The following is a 17,816-nucleotide window of genomic DNA, read 5'->3' as shown; positions in this document are numbered from 1 at the left end:
ATTTGGGGCTAAGAGGGATGAAGTTACAGGAGAATGGAGAAAGTTACACAACACAGAACTGCACGCATTGTATTCTTCACCTGACATAATTAGGAACATTAAATCCAGACGTTTGAGATGGCCAGGGCAAGTAGCACGTATGGGCGAATCCAGAAATGCATATAGAGTGTTAGTTGGGAGGTCGGAGGGAAAAAGACCTTTAGGAAGGCAGAGACGTAGATGGGAAGATGATATTAAAATGGATTTGAGGGAGGTGGGATATGATGATAGAGAATGGATTAATCTTGCTCAGGATAGGGACCAATGGCGGGCTTATGTGAGGGCGGCAATGAACCTCCGGGTTCCTTACAAGCCAGTAAGTAAGTAAGTAAATACGTATATTAGTCATTTTCTTTAATACCCATGAGTGAATTTTGAAGAAAACCTCTCAAAAATCACAATTTTGTTTTTTGATTTTATAAAATACTACATAACTTACCTCCCTCCTCCCTCAGTTAGAAAAGTAGTACCATCGATACAGTACCTCCATTTTTAAAGTCCACACGCCAGTTTTAAAAGTCCCGTGGTGCTTGAAATTCCAGCTGCAACACGCTCAGTTTTGCACTGTACTGAGCAATTTGGATTTATTTGCATTTTTATTGACTTCTGTTTCAATATACCGCGCTAGTTTGATTGTTAGATATTCCCATAGGTTCACTGGTGAACCAAGAAGATCTTAATATGAGTAATGTATTCAAATCTGTCTTTACTGTTTTCTCACACTTTAAATTTTCAATATTTTCATTCCTATAAAATGCTCTTTGCGAAGCAGATTTTGTGAAAGACAGATTAAACTTGGTATTAAAGTTCATAGATATGTAGTGAATAAAAATAGCTCTGGGTTTTATGATGGAGGATGGACGGAACAGAGAAAAATTTCCTCCGGCACCGGGACTCGAACCCGGGTTTTCAACTCTATATGATGACGCATTATCCACTAAGCTACACCGGATTCCAGTTCCGATGCCGGATCGAGTCCCCTCAGTTCAAGTTCTACCTCTCTGTTCTATCTATCGTATGGTAAAGCAGAATTCATGCACGGAAATTTCATATGTACTTCGGTACATCATAATAATCTGAGTTTTATGGTGAATAAATTTTTTTTTCAGTTTTTTAATTTTTAATTTTTTCTCAGAGAAAATTACACAATAATTAAAAATTCTATAGGCTTATCTAATGAATCTACATTGAAACCCAGGGCTATTTAAAGAAGTAAATGTGTGGTTAGCCTATTCACAAATATGAGACCGAAAAAAAGAAAATTGTTACGCAAGGGATTTTTTGAGTTACTTGCTCGCCAAAAATGTAAACTTGCCCATAACGTATGAACCATGAGAGCTACAAGGACAAATTTTTGTGAGTTCCTTTGTTATATTAGTATACACCTATGGTATAAATTTAAAAAATCTAACTGTTATAGTTTAGAATTCCGTAATTTTACTCATTAATTGACAGAATTTGCCTTCATTTAATACGACCCCGCCATCTCCGGGATTTGAACTTGGGTCCGCGGTTATAATAAGCCAGCTCTCTGTCAAATGAGCTACCAAGATAGATCTCCTTTCTCTCTCATCTTATATTCTTTCTCTTTGTATTCTTATTTGTAGTTTCGTTTTATTTCTTTTCCCACTCTTCCAGTTAGTTTTTCCTTTCTCGTCAAATTTTTCATTTTCTTCCTCACTTTCCTTTTTCTTGTCCCGTTCCTCCTTTTCCTCCTCCTCAATTCCCGTCTCATTTTTGCAATAATCTTCGTTTATTTTCTTCTTGTTTCTTGTTCTCATTGTCAATCGTTGTGTTCTTCAGATTGTATATTAGTTACTTCTTTTTTGTACATATTCTTCACAAGTTTCTACTTTATTGCAAAATAAAATTCTTTATCTTTGTGTAGGTAATTGTCAATGTTATGACTGTCTTTAAAACTGTTAGACCTAAAAGTTCCTGTTTCAAGGTTAGTCAAAAGCAAACAGGCTGCGTAAATAACATTTTCTACAGCTTCGTTAACTTTTTGTTTTTAAACTTGTATAATGAACGCTTTTACGCTTAATTAACCGCATTGGCGAATTAGAAGACGAGATCAGCTAAGTTACAATAAAATCATCACCATTATTATTATTATTATTATTATTATTATTATTATTATTATTAGGCCTATTATTATTCATAGTTTTCTTCCCAAGGGGAGGTTGGGAGGTTCTTTCACTGCAAACACAGCATTCTCCAATATTTTCTATTTTCTGCCTTCCTCTTTCTCTCCGCATCTGATCCATATATCTTAATGTCGTCTATCATCTCATACCTGCTTCTACCCCGAACTCTACTCTCGTTCATCCCAGTGCATCCTTCAGTAGGCAGTTTTTTCTCAGGCAGTGACCCAGCCAATTCCTTTTTCTCTTCCTGATCAGTTTCAGCATCATTCTTTCTTCACCCATTCTTTCCAACACAACTTCATTTCTTATTCTGTCTGTCCATTTCACACGCTCCATTCATCTCCATATCCACATTTCAAATGCTTCTATTCGCTTCTCTTCACTTCGTTGTAATGTCCATATTTCTTCCTCATACAATGCCACACTCCACATAAAACATTTCACTACTCTCTTCCTTAGTTCCTTTTCCAGAGTTATTGTTATTATTATCATTATTATTATTATTATTATTATTATTATTATTATTCATAGTTTTCTTTCCAAGGGCAGGTTCTTTTACTGCAAACACAGCATTCTCCAATCTCTCATATTTTGTACCTTCCTTTTAGTCTCCGTATATGATCCATATATCTTAATGTCGCTAATTATTGATTTCTTCTGCCCGAACTCTTCTCCCGTTGACTATTCATCCCAGTGCATCCTTCAGTAGGCAGTTTTTTCTCAGCTAGTGACCCAGCGAATTCTTTTTCCTTTCCTGATCAGTTTCAGCATCATTCTTTCTTGACCCACTCTTTCGAACACAGCTTTATTTCTTATTCTGTCTGTCCATTTCACAAGCTCCATTCTTCTCCATATCCACATTTCAAACGCTAGACGTTTCTCTTCACTTCGCCATAATGTCCATGTTTCTTCCTCAAATTATGCCACACTCCACACAAAACACTTCACTAGTCTCTTTCTTAGTTCTTTTTTCAGAGGTACGCAGATGTTTCTTTTTATATTAAAAGCTTCCTCCTTTTGGCTTCCTGACAGCAGCTCTTATTACTGACAAACTGAGTTTTCTAACACACTATAGTTTCGCCCTCTCTTCTAAAATGTTATTGATTTTAGAGTATCTCCTTGAGTATGTTCCTTTCAAACACGTTATTTTCAAACATTTCCGTAAAGAAATTATGCGAAAATAAGGTTATTGTAAGTGTGAATTTTGCACGTTATTATAATTATCTCCACTTTTATTTTCAGAATTCAAAATAACTTACCAAAAAGAAGCAGCACCAGGTGATGCCAAAATTGGATATGAATGTTCACGATAACGGCAACAACATGGGAGGAAAGCAGGTTGACAACCATGCCAGTTACAAGTAAGTGATAGCGTACAGTACCTATAGACAACAGTAGGGTCATTTGGAGGGTTAATAATAATAATAATAATAATAATAATAATAATAATAATAATAATAATATACCGTACCCTCCGTATTTATTAATCATCTACAGTCATACTTACTTACTTAGGCTACTGGCTTTTAAGGAACCCGGAGGTTCATTGCCGCCCTCACATAAGCCCGCCATTGGTCCCTATCCTGAGCAAGATTAATCCAGTCTCTACCATCATATCCCACCTCCCTCAAATCCATTTTAATATTATCTTCCCATCTACGTCTCGGCCTCCCTAAAGGTTCTACAGTCATATGCGAATAATTTTATTATGATTGATTAAATTAAAATTAAGTTGAATATTTCCTTAAGCTTTTATAAATTAAAAAGTTAATTATTTTTTTATGTCAATATGAATTTCCCCCTTTGTGTTTTATCACGGCTGCCTGGATTCGAAACTACTTTAACACATCATAATTTCAGTCATTCAAGGCCCACTGTAATTAATACCGTAACCGTATTAACGTGTGGTCAGGTTTCTCGAATGCCAAGAACATGAGCATTTATATGTATGTATGTATGTATGTATGTATGTATGTATGTATGTATGTATGTATGTATGTATGTATGTATGTATGTATGTATGTATGTATGTGTTTACATTATAATTGGGTATACATCCGGTGGCAGTGATATATAATAATATCATTATAATAATTATATTAATAACATTTACAATAATTACAGCAATAAAAAATAAAATAAACGTAAATTTAATTCTAACTATAAATAAATAGATGCAATAAACCTACGACTATAAATAAAAACTATTCTATAATAACGTCTACAATAAGCAAAAGTAAACCTAACCTATAAGTATTTGTATTAAACCCAACTATTACTAACTTAATTAATTACATATCACCTTAATTAATTACATATCAACTTAATTACACGTCAACTTAATTATATATCACCTTAATTAATTACATATCAACTCAATTAATTACATGACACAACTTAAATAATTACACTGCACCTCCAATTACATTTTCAGTCTAATCTTCTCAACCTTTCCTTAAATGTATTGATTTTAAGAGAACCACCCTGAAAGATTGCCGCAGGTAAGCTGTTCCAGTCTACTATTGTGCGGTTTACAAAGTAAAATTTTGCCACGTCCGTTCTTTGTTTTCTGCATTTAAACTTCCTAATATGATCAGCCCTGTCTCAGTATGATGGTGTCACTAATCTAGCATTGATGTCGGTCCATGCTTTGTGTCTCATTTGTGCCTTAAACAATAATTTAACGCCAAAAAAAATGAAAAAAAAAACTACAAAATAAAAAAAATATATAACGAAATAGAAAACTAAAGAATGGAACAAAATGAAGCAAGTAAGTATAAAATGAACATGCTTCTTGTATCAGAATAATTAGTTACTGAGACATCCTGTAGAGTTCGTCTTGTGTCGCGACGGTGGCGATGTCACAAGCGGACACTTTTAGAATCTCTGTGTATTCTTGTTTGCAGGTCTCGACAGCTCAACGGAGATCAGAAAGGAACTCAGAGCGGGGTTGCTATGATCACGTTGTCAGGTTCGGATGGGTCTCCACCGCTCGACGACTACAACCCTCATCAACACCGTAAGGTGGAGCACCCTACCACGTGAGTAGTATTGGACTACGTGAGAAAAAATTAAGGAAATCAGAAATCTTAATATATCTGTCCATTTTCTTTTTGTTTATAAAACTTCTGCAATTTGTTTTCCTTACACCGAACATGAACTCTATCTGTCAAGCCTTTCTAACGAATTAACTCATAGATGTTGATTATGAACAAAAGTCATCACGTAGTTTAGAATAAATCGCTGTACATAGAGAGATAACATGCTAACAACGAAATTTTTCGGTATTAAATACATTTAAAAAGTGGATTTGTAGACAATCTCAAACTCACAACAGAGTACTTACTTACTTATAAATGGCTTTTAAGGAACCCGGAGGTTCATTGCCGCCCTCACATAAGCCCGCCATCGGTCCCTATCCTGTGCAAGATTAACCCAGTCTCTGTCATCATATCCCACCTCCCTCAAATCAATTTTAATATTCTCCTTCCATCTACGTCTCAGCTTCCACAAAGGTCTTTTTCCCTCCGGTCTCCCAACTAACACTCTATATGCATTTCTGGATTCGCCCATAAGTGCTACATGTCCTGCCCATCTCAAACGTCTGGATTTAATGTTCCTAATTATGTCAGGTGAAGAATACAATGCGTGCAGTTCTGTGTTGTGTAACTTTCTCCATTCTCCTGTAACTTCATCCCTCTTAGCCGCAGATATTTTCCTAAGAACCTTATTCTCAATCACCCTTAATCTCTGTTCCTCTCTCAAAGTGAGAGTCCAAGTTTCACAACCATACAGAACAACCGGTAATATAACTGTTTTATAAATTCTAACTTTCAAACTTTTTGACAGCAGACTAGATGACCAAAGCTTCTCAATCGAATAATAACAGGCATTTCCCATATTTATTCTCCATATTAAAAGAATTCCTTTGCTACCATCTTCAAATCTAATTATTGTATTTTAGAATAAATTAAAGTTGAAAATCGATCGCTTTTCTAACTTAACAAAGCAGAAAATAATTATGTTCCTTTTTTAAACATGCAGAAATGTCCCGATGTAACGATATTCTGAAAAAAAATCGGGGCAACATTACAGTTACGATAATTCAGCAGAGCCTAGAAAAAATTCGGCTGTCAAAATAGGCAACGGAACAGAAACGCAAAATAAATGCAAATAATTCCTAGCAATGAATCGGCTTAAAAATGTCGTATTTCGGCGTTAGAGGATGTGGAATTCCTATGCATAGACAACTGACTACACATTGTACGTTATCTACTATGTGTTCATTTTGAAACTTTTCACTTTTAATAATTTTAGATGTACAGAGGAAACGATTTTCAGGAAAAGCATCCAACTTCTGTAGTGTAAAATGATGCTCCTTGCAATCCCTACAGCGCGGCAACTAGGCATTTTGGGTCCAATGTTCATACGTCCCACGTATAACCCTTTTTTCTTCTCTACATATGAGGAATCCATACCTGAACTTTGGCTCACTATTTTCGTTACATCCTGTATACATAGTTGTGTACAAGACATTGGTGAAGACTGAGAAGTATACATCCGGTGGAAAATATTGTTACTGCAGATTCCTTCAGGCAAATTCTGAGAATCTCTAAAGGAGACTCAATGTCCATGCAACGCCGATGTGCATTGGACTTATTTAGAATGGTAAGCAAAACAATATTTGTGAATTTTGCAATACTCTACGGGAGTCTTGTTATAAGATTATTAATTTTCTTTCGGGTTTTGGAGAATCAAATTTTCTTTCGTTTTTCTATTGAAGGTTTATTGCTGTAAAAATTGTTGGCATCAGATTCCTCCACTTTTCTCCTCAGATGATACGTCATCGGCAAAATCTTCCTAACACTCGCTTTACCCTCACGTCTGGAATAAAAACTTGACCTCTAGCTACAAAAGGTTATACGGACACGATTTTATGGAAAAAAAAAATCCTTGTCTTGGTCTCATATAAATAACCGCACCACCAAGATTGTCAGTAAATGTTTTCTGCATTCTGTACTTGTTATTTGTAAAGGCTGATCTACAATAAACAGGGAACGGAAACGGCTATGCATATCGATATGTATGTCAATAACAGTATGTAAAGTCGATATGTTATTTGTGTATACTTGACCAATGGCATTCTCTTAGAGTATAAGCCAGTCAACACTAACACAGGTTAACCAACTTCGAAATTTATGACACGGAATATTTAAGAATTATGAAAAATGATTCTACTGAATTTCTGCGTTAGTTACAAGCAATGAATGGACAGGAAATTATCTCACGGCGACCACATAGCTTTTTGATGACAACAAAATGAATCTAGTAGACTGTGATCGGAAACGAGAACGGCAAAGTTAAAACTTCATTCCTCTATTCCTCTATTCCCTCATTTTTCATTCCTTCATTCTTCATTCCTTCATTCTTCATTCCTTCATTCTTCATTCCTTCATTCTTCATTCCTTCATTCTTCATTCCTTCATTCCTTCATTCTTCATTCTTCATTCTTCATTCCTTCATTCCTTCATTCATTCATTCATTCCTTCATTTCTTAATTCTTCATTCCTTCATTCTTCATTCTTCATTCCTTCATCCCTTCATTCTTCATTCCTTCATTCCTAAATATCTTCATTCCTTCATTCATTCATTCATTCATTCATTCATTCCTTCATTCTTCATTCCTTCAGTCCTTCATTCTTCATTCCTTCATTCTTCATTCATTCATTCTTCATTAATTCATTCCTTCATTCATTCCTTCATTCATTCATTCTTCATTCCTTCATTCATTCCTTCATTCTTCATATCTTCATTCCTTCATTCATTCATTCCTTCATTCCTTCATTCCTTCATTCCTTCATTCTTCATTCCTTCATTCTTCATTCCTTCATTCTTCATTCCTTCATTCTTCATTCCTTCATTCTTCATTCCTTCATTCTTCATTCCTTCATTCTTCATTCCTTCATTCCTTCATTTCTTCATTCTTCATTCATTCATTCATTCATTCATTCATTCATTCATTCATTCATTCATTCATTCATTCATTCATTCATTTATTTATTTATTTATTTATTTACTTATTTATTTATTTATTTATTTATTTATTTTTTTATTTATTTATTTATTTATTTATTTATTCTAGTGTAGTTAAGGCCATCAGGCCTTCTCTTCCACAACACCAGGAATACAAAACTTGGCAAACTCTTACGTTACCGTTCATGGGCTCCGACAAGCTTCTTGCTAATTATTGTGAATGCTCACATTTAAGTACATTTATTTCAACAATTTTTCCGTTCTCGTTGTCGTTTCCGTTCCTGATTTATCGTGGACCAGCCTTAAGTACTGAATTGTAATTTGATTGCACCTATGCGATAACTCACCTTTGTGTGTTATACCTCCGCGCAGGAACTTGGAGACGCTGGTCCATCTTCTGAAGGGCAGCTTGGGCACGGGCATCCTGGCCATGCCTAATGCCTTCTTCAAGGCGGGTCTGGTCGTTGGCTTCATCGGCACCATCCTCATCGGCAGCCTCTGTACATACTGCATACACGTCCTGGTAAGAAAACATCAAAATTACATATGACTCGAGACTATTAACTGTGGTCGGATGGAAAAAGGTCTTAAGTAATTTTTTTGTGAAAATGAGATTTTTATATATTCTGAAAGCGGAAACAATTCTCTACAATCTGGTAAAACGGCTAAAGTCAAATAAGACTCCTGACTGGATTTATAGAGCGTTACCAAATGTCCTAAGTACTTTTTGAGTCGAGCACATACAGAATAAAGGACTTAAAATATTTAATACTTTATTCCTTACAAACCATCACATGTTTACTTTCCATGCTTCCCTATTAAAAAGGTCTAACTTGTATTTTAGCCATTTTATCACATACTGATGCCCTTTCCTTTTAAAACTTTAAGCACCACGGTAAACAGTCCTATATTGTTTAAGACCTATATTGCATTGTTAATAATTTAAATTTCCCATTTATTGTGACATGAAAAAAGTCTTATGTTTAAATAGTCCCTTCTTCTCAGTTTGGGTTGTAGTATTAAAAGGGCTTAAGTGCGGCTATTTTTGGAAATAATCAAGAAAATTTTTAAATGAGCAACATTGCCTATTTTAGAAGGAATATAAACAAATAATATCCAGGAAAACCTCTTAATTAAAATAACTCTATAATTGACACCAATGTCAATCTTTCTACTGCTCTCCTGAAAAATACAAAATTTTTACTTAAGACCTTTTTCCTCCCGGCCACAGATTAGTAGTATCATTCATTTGTTACGCAGTTTTGATTTCACAATGGTGACTTGACAGAAAACCTTCTTGATTTCTGCATTTGAGTGGGGATAACTAAAATTTTAATTTCAAGACATAATTCCTGAATGGAATCCTGTAGAAACTGTATAAGCACCTATTTCAGGCTAAATATAAACGATATTAGCAGTATTGCAACATTTTATAGAAACAATATTCTGCCATCAGCCTGATATCACATTCGGCGAAAATTCTTCTGCGAATACTGAATCGACGTTTATATTCTAAAATGAGAGAACAGTTTAAAGAAGAGCAGTTTGACTTCAGGAAGGGAAAAGGTACGAGAGATGCAATTGGATTCCTACGAACAAACAGCGAAAGATACCTAGAGAAGAATAAAGAAGTGTAAATAGTATTTGTTGACCTAGAAAAGGCTTTTGATAGAGTGGATTGGAATAAAGTGATAGGGATCCTAAAGAAAATTGGCGTGAATTGGAAAGAGAGGAGGCTGTTGAGTAAGCTTTATATGAAACATTGAATCAAAGTCAGGATAGGAGAAGAAATGTCAGAAGAAAGTGAAATGGGGAGAGGAGTACGACAAGGATGCCCTTTATCACCTACCCTGTTCAACATGTACTTGGAGGATTTACTGAAGAACTATTTTCAGAACATTGGAGGAGTAATAGTAGGAGAAAAAAGAATAAAGCGTATAAGATTTGCTGTTGTTAGCAGAAGAGGAGATGATACTAAGGGATATGCTAGGTAAAAAAAGGTAAAGGTATCCCCGTAATATGCCATGAAGGCACTTGGGGGGCATGGAGGTAGAGCCCCATGCTTTCCGTGACCTCGGCACTAGAATGAGGTGGTGTGGTCGGCACCACGCTCTGACCGCCTTTTACCCCCGGGAAAGACCCGGTACTCAATTTTATAGAAGGCTGAGTGAACCTAGGGGCCGTTCTGAAAGTTTGGCAACGAGAAAAAATCCTATCACCACCTGGGATCGAACCCCGGACCTACTAAGGGATATGCTACTGGAGCTAAATGACAGCTGTGAGCAATATGCAAAGAAGATAAATGCCAACAAGACGAAGACCATGGTCATAAGATGAAAAGTAAAGAAGGTAAACTTGCGAATTCTAAATGAGGCAGTAGAGCAAGTGGACAGCTTCAAATACTTGGGGTGTACTATAAGCAGTAACATGGGCTGCTGCCAAGAAGTTAAAAGAAGTATAGCAATGGCAAAGGAAGCTTTCAATAGAATAAAGGAGCATCTTCTGCGGACCTCTGCAGAAAGAACTAAGGAAGAGACAGTGAAGTGCTTTGTGTGGAGTGTTGCATTGTATGGGGCAGAAATATGGGTATTACAGCGAAGTGAAGAGTAGCGACTAGAAGCATTTGAAATGTGGATATGGAGAAGGATGGAGTGTGTGAAATGGACAGACATGATAAGAAACGAAGCTGTGTTGGAATGAGTGGATGAAGAAAGAATGATGCTGAAACTGATCAGAAAGAGGAAAAGGAATTGGATGGGTCACTGGTTGAGAAGAAACTGCCTTCTGAAGGATGCACTGGAAGGAATGGTGGACGGGAGAAAAGTTCGGGGCAGAAGAAGATATCATAAATGATAGACGACTTTAAGTTATATGGACCATATGAGGAGACTAAGAGGAAGGCAGAAAATAGAAAAGATTGGAGAATGTTGGGTTTGCAGTAAAAGACCTGCCCTTGGGCAGAATACTATGTATGAATGAATTAATATTCTTCCATTGATCGACGATGGTCTCTACAACTTCAGGTATACATTCATATAAATCAGTAAGAGAACGCATAGGTGAAATTTGACCCAAAAATTTACAAAAATGTTATTTTGTTGTTTTTAAATTATTAATTAAATACAATCTCTCTAGATCAGTGGTCGTCAGCACTCGCTGAAATGTGCAATGGGTACGCGGTGCTGTCCCGTGTGCACCGTCGTGCAACAGGGAGAGATAGAGAGCATACCCGCTAGCAGCCCCAGCGTGTTCTGTGCTGACGACCCCTGCTCTAGATTCTGAATCTAGTTAAATTTTCGTCCTAGTGACAATTTAAAGTGTTCACAGGTACGCCAGACATATGATTTTCCCCTAAAATATCCGATCTGACCCCAAAAAAGTCGCTAATCTCACACAAATTTTAGTCGCTATTGTTTTTCTCTAATACCCTAGATTTAGCTACTTTTCCCCCAGATTGGCAACCCTGTACAAGATGTATCCCATACAATGTAATTCTGCTGTATGTTGCAGGTGAGATCGCAATACGAGATGTGCAAGCAGCGCAGAGTCCCAATACTCAGCTATCCACGAACCCTAGAGCTGGCCCTGGAGCAGGGACCGGGCGTGCTGAGGAAGTTCTCCCGATTCGCGGGGTGAGTCCGGGGAAGTTCCTAACAGGTGCATAATTATAATCCATTCAAGGAACATCAAACTGACAACTAGTCCTGCTATCATGTTATGAGTAACAGTATAATACGTGTTTCATTAAAGAAGTCGTTGATTTCACAGCAATACATTTATACCCAACTTAAACCTTAAAAGAAGGGATCCAAATTTACGGTGCTGTAACATTTTCCCTTTTGCCTCACGGCGTCGGGTCTTCCTCGATCCATCTCCTCCATTCCTCTCTATTCCTCGCCATTCTTCTCATCTCAAAATTATCCATCGTCCTTTGTCTTCCCTTCCCTCTTCTCCCTTTCGTCTTTGCCTCCATTACTTGCTTTGGTTTTCTTTCTTCTCCCATTCGCACCATGTGTCCATATGGGCTATTCCATATGAAATCGATCAGTAAAAAACCTCGCATTTTTTTAATACACTATTTTTTCCCCTATTTATACAAGGTGCTGAGGAGAGTGCATTTTCAAAAATATCTATATATATAATTTGAACTGGTAATGGAAATTACGTGAAAACGGCTGAACGGATTTTAATGAGTGGCCCCTCATTTTCATGCCTGGCATCCAAAGTTTTTCGGAAAAGTAGTAGTTTTCAGTGAAATGTCAATTTTCGTACATAATTTTCCTATTTTCCAAAATCCATCTGTTGTCAGTTTTGAGAACTAATTTTATTCAATCACGGCCGACTTGATTGAATTTCAGAACAAAACACACACTACAATAAACAATAGACTATTACACGAAGGCCATGACCTGCAGGATTGCCGACATATTTAGAGCTCAATTCAATTTGTTATTAAAAACTGATTCTGCAGTGTATAATTTTCTGAGTACAGCTGTGTATTGGATATTCAAATCTACGAAACTTGAGGTGGTTTGATGACATTATTACTATTACAAATTAAATATTATTATACTTAATATCATGATGCGTTTATTTTTCATTAATTGTACATAATATTGATGCTATATTGATGACATGAAAGTGAAACGTTTTGAGGTTATGTAAGTAAATGTAGAGAATATCTTAATTTAGATCTTCATTTCTATAATTTACTGAGTGACTGCTATATATAACTACAAAACTTAAGTAAGATAATAATATTGTTATTAAAAATCAAATATTTTTTATACTTATTAACCCAGTGGGGTTGGGTCTTTTCCATATACTTAATGGCGGTGTGGTGTAGATATTGATACGTGTCATTGTCTTCAGTATTGGCTCGAGAGAGCGCAAAAATTACAGTTCCTAAGGAAAGATAAAAAGGTATTACTTACTGATAAAATAAGAAGCCTAGAAAATTTTGTAGTCTCCAGATCATTTCAGCAAGATCTCTTAGTAGGATAAAATGATTTTACGCTCTACATTTCAAGTTCTACATGCAGCAGCTATACGAAAATGCTATTGTTCGAAAGCTTAGCAAACCTGACATTTTTTTAACTTTTGCCTACAATCCACAATGACCTGAAATAGCTACTGCTATCGTCCTGACATTGATACTTGCGTTTTCCCGTTGAAACTCAAAAACTGAAGTTGGATAGGTTCAAGAAAAAGTATTTGGCCTAAAAAAATCCATTCAGAGGGAGTATGTGCCATTATTATGGAAGCAAATAACTATAAAAAAAAAAAACAAGTATTCTTCATTGAAAATAAATCTGAAAAATTTTTATTTGAACGTCTAACGAACTTAGTTTGCAGCAGCATTTGCTGCACAAGCCACTAGTACTATCGAAAGTCAAACGGTTTTCGTACAATTGATCGACAAATTTAGCGTATTTTATAAAAACAAGCCTCTTTCAGCGCTCAGAACTCTGGAACCGTTTATTGCAGAACATTGAACAGGAGCTCATTTTGAAGCTGACATTTGGTAGGTTATGTTAAGAAGTAATCCTTATTTTTATTGTATACAGAGAGATAGATAATCTGATTTTACTTACTTTTAGGCTTTTTGCCCATTTGTAAAAATTTAAAAAATATTGAGAAAAAACCTTGCATTATTAAGAGGGATTCGGCATTGTTTGCTTAGTGTCTCGGCAATAAGTTTCGAGGGTATTAAATAGATTATTTTCACACGCCTAGACTTGAACGGCGCAGTACCGCACGCACTGGCCGAGAGCTGAAGATAAGCGAGCATTGGGCGTCATTTTACTCCTGTGTTTATGAAAACTTGTGATAAAGCTAGCCCAGCTATGCGCTGCTAGACGACACATCATGTGTTTATGTCTTTGGCCTTGCTTGTCTCGGCTAGCTTCCGCCTCACAGTCAGCTGGTTAGTTCACGCGCGTACTACTTATTTTCTTTATTTGATATTTTCAATACTTTCTTATCAACGGTGCACCAGTAAAAATTATGCGTTTATTTGTACTTTCAATGCGGAATCTAACCATATATTTTAAAAATATTTTTTTCGTGGGCAAAGGCGTCTTAATGAAGAAAAATATAAATTTCTCCATTTCCATAAAAAGTAAGAAAAACTGTTTACATGTCAATATAAACTTTAACTTCTCAGCATCAAAATAAACCATGATTTTGATCACTGGGTGAAAGGGTTTCGGAGCCACAACAGTTTAAAGTTGATAATTTTATGAAAATACTTTGAATTAAAATATTTTTAATTTAAACACTATGAAGTTCTGATGCCTCAAACTTTGCACAAAGCATTGTATCACAGTTGTCAACGGATAGAAAAAGTTTCATTGTATTTAAAAATTGCAAGGTCAATTTTCTCTATATTTCGGTCGATTTGAGATGGAATAGCCCTATAACTTTAGTTGTTTTCTTCTTAACTTCTCTTCTACTGATTCCTGTTTTAATTCCTCTCTAATTCCCTCATTTCTTACTCTACCCCTCTTTGTTTTTCCTACTATTTTTCGGTAGCATTTCATTTCAATTACTGTTATATTACTTATTCTCTCATTCGACACTGATCAACTTTCCCCTCCATACAGCAGGATTGCTTCTGTAACGGATTTGTATATCTGTAATTTTGTTATAGACAATATTTATTTTTTCCAAATATTAAGTTACTTAATTGATAGTAAATATTAAGCCTACAGGCTTTCTTGGTTCCGCTTAACATCTCTTCATTCATTTTTCCATTTTCATGTATGTTCCAAGATATTCATTATGTTATCACCTGTTCTAGTTCTTCCCTGTTACAATTATAGTCCCGTCGCTCTAATTTCCTGCAGCCAATCACGTTGCAGGTCGGCTACATTTAAACGTGTGCGTCTTGAGATTCGCTGATGAAGACGTTATGAAGTTCCTTAAGGCTCGATAAATACTTAATATAATCGCCCGCCATTTTGGTTCTTTCGTTGGCGTTCGCAGAAAGCACACGAGGACGTTATTTGCCGCTCAATTATTTGCTGAATTACAGTGCGTTTGATTTATTATCATAGGAGCTACGACATGATAATGTTTAACAGTGTGGCAAATAGATTCCCCGTATTGTAGCTCGGCAACGAAAGAACAAAAATGGCGAACGATACTACCTAGCTAGACTTTATAGAGCCTTCACTTCCTAAGATGTAAGCAAAGAGGGGGGAGTCACGCCGGGAATAACAGCGTCGCGACTATAATATTGTAACTTTTATACAACAACAATGTGACTTTTATTTCTACCTTCAACCACACATCCTTCAACAATGTGTATTCCACTCAACATAGCAACACAGTAGTCGTTATTGCACTCCACAGAACAACAATGACAAGAGAAGAACAACAATGTACTCCTGATTTCAACTAATGATCACAAAGCACTATGTGCAGAACAAAACTGTCAGTTCACAGTTCGTTCGCCTTGGCTAGTTCTTCTAGCTCACTCACTCAAGTTCACTGTACGTCGAACCCAAGCCTTCCAGATACAGTTCACTACACATCGAACCCAAGCCTCCGGATACTTCGCACTGGCCTGGATACTGCTACAGTTACAGACTCAAGTTCACTGCACATCGAACCCCGGTCTTCCGGCTGCGGTCCACGGCACGTCGAACTCCACTCTTCCCAGTCGCGGTCTCCCTCACGTCGAACCCCGGTCTCGAAGGCTGGCTTCCTTGCTCGCTCGAAGACTCACATGTAGACTGACTTCCGAAGACTCACTCAAGTTCACTGCACATCGAATTGAGGACCACCTTGCTGTTCAAGACTTGAAGGCTGGCTGAAGGATAGCCCACTCTCTCGCTACTGACTGGATTCCGTCGACACTCACGGTGTAATTTATTTACCACGATCGTCTAGAATGTTCTGCGTCGGGAAACATCTGGATCTCCATAACAATGTTTCCAGATGTTTTCCTTGCTCTCTCCACTCCGCATCGTCTCGTAGCTTTCCTTCCCCTCGCCCCGCACCGCGCCCCAGTGCCCACCGAAGCTCGAGCCTCGCCTCCCCGCGCCTTCGTTTCCGCTGGACGCGCGCATACACTCCCGAGGCAACCAGACACGGCTAGAACGTTCCAGACGGGTGCCACAATATTGATTGTACCTATTGTTTCTTCTGTTCAACCCATTTGCATTACTTTACTCTTTTTAGTATTTACTATGATTCCCTTACTTCTTAAGATTTCTGTTCATTCAACCACAGAGTCTTGAATTTTGCTCTGTTTCTGCTGCTAATAATATGTCGTCCGCGTACACCAACACCTGGTTATACAGAGTGATTCACGAGGATTTACCGTCCCTTACGAAGGTTATTTTCGAAGACATTCTAAGCAAAAAATGGCATATAAACATTTGTCCTAATTGCAATATTTTCAAAGTTACATTAATTTGAAGTTGTTAGTAAAATACCATTTTTTCTTTAGTTTTACGGGTAAAAAAAACATTACAAATAGAAAATGAATTATTCAGAAGTATCATTTCTTTAATTGGCTAGTGTTCTGAAGCTAAAAATGTGATGTTAATTGCTTTGTACAGATTTTACTTTTCAATTTTTAACTAATGGCATCATTCTTACGCACTTCACGAAAATTGTTACAAATAATACGACTTTAGGAACTTGATTCTTTATAGTTTAATCATGCATCCCAATGTATAGTCTTAAAGAATTTACAAGAGTGGCGTGATTTGTAACAATTGTTGTGATAAATGCTAAGAAAGTGTAATTTTGTAGTTAAAATCGAAAAAAAAAAAAAAAATCTATACGAAGCAACTATGGAATTCAGAACATATTTTTAGCTTCAGAATACTAGCTAATTAAAGGAAAGATACTCCTGAATAGTTCATTCTTTATCTGTAATATTCTTTCACCCTTAAAACTAAATAATAATGGTATTTTACAAACAACTTCAAATAAAATTAGTGTAATTCTGAAAATATCGAGATTAGGACATATGTTTACATGACATTTTTTGCTCAGAATGTCTTCGGAAATAAGCTCCGTAAGAAACGGTAAATCCTCGTGAATCACCCTGTATATTGGTCTCATATTTCAATAACCAACTTTCAACTTTGCTGTCCTTTCGCGCAAAATACATTACTACAAAGCGTAGAGATCCGTAACATCAAGGGAATCTCACGGATCTTTATACACTTTAACAATATTTAGTTTTCTGCTCGCACTTGCCTCTTGTAAAGAGAAATTAGTCTAACAATCTCATTGTATTAATAATAATAATAATAATAATAATAATAATAATAATAATAATAATAATAATAATAATAATAACTACTACTACTACTACTACTACTACTACTACTACTACTACTACTACTACTACTAATACTAATACTAATAGGCACCACAGAATATTCAGGTTATTTCTACTTTATATTTAAAAATAAAGCCAATCGAAATTTTTTTGTGAAATTAGTGGTATTATTTTTGTTTTCTTTGAAGATTCAAACTGTGCATAGTTACAGCACAAATGGCCGTATGGACTCGTGCGAAGGATTTTGCGTACATGAGTGTGTATAATTGTGTGTCAATAAAATATTTTTATTG

The 17,816-nt window shown here is 36.2% G+C and overlaps 1 protein-coding gene across 3 annotated transcripts in view; it reads left to right on the top strand.

Annotated features, from left to right (window-relative positions):
- The window catches only part of LOC138713141 (proton-coupled amino acid transporter-like protein CG1139), a 96,334-nt gene that overhangs the window by 61,986 nt on the left and 16,532 nt on the right, over nucleotides 1-17,816 (top strand). For all 3 annotated transcript variants that reach the window (XM_069844953.1, XM_069844956.1, XM_069844954.1), the window contains exons 2-5: nucleotides 3,429-3,547; nucleotides 5,093-5,227; nucleotides 8,592-8,742; nucleotides 11,730-11,851. In XM_069844953.1, the coding sequence (XP_069701054.1) occupies nucleotides 3,468-3,547; nucleotides 5,093-5,227; nucleotides 8,592-8,742; nucleotides 11,730-11,851 (488 nt within the window). In that variant the 5' untranslated portion in view covers nucleotides 3,429-3,467. The remainder of the gene's footprint in view (nucleotides 1-3,428; nucleotides 3,548-5,092; nucleotides 5,228-8,591; nucleotides 8,743-11,729; nucleotides 11,852-17,816) is intronic.

Source organism: Periplaneta americana, chromosome 14 (genome assembly GCF_040183065.1).
Source record: "Periplaneta americana isolate PAMFEO1 chromosome 14, P.americana_PAMFEO1_priV1, whole genome shotgun sequence".
NCBI classification, from domain to species: domain Eukaryota; kingdom Metazoa; phylum Arthropoda; class Insecta; order Blattodea; family Blattidae; genus Periplaneta; species Periplaneta americana.
The sequence above is the reverse complement of the archived record's forward strand: the minus strand, read 5'-3'. Positions and strand labels throughout refer to the sequence as shown.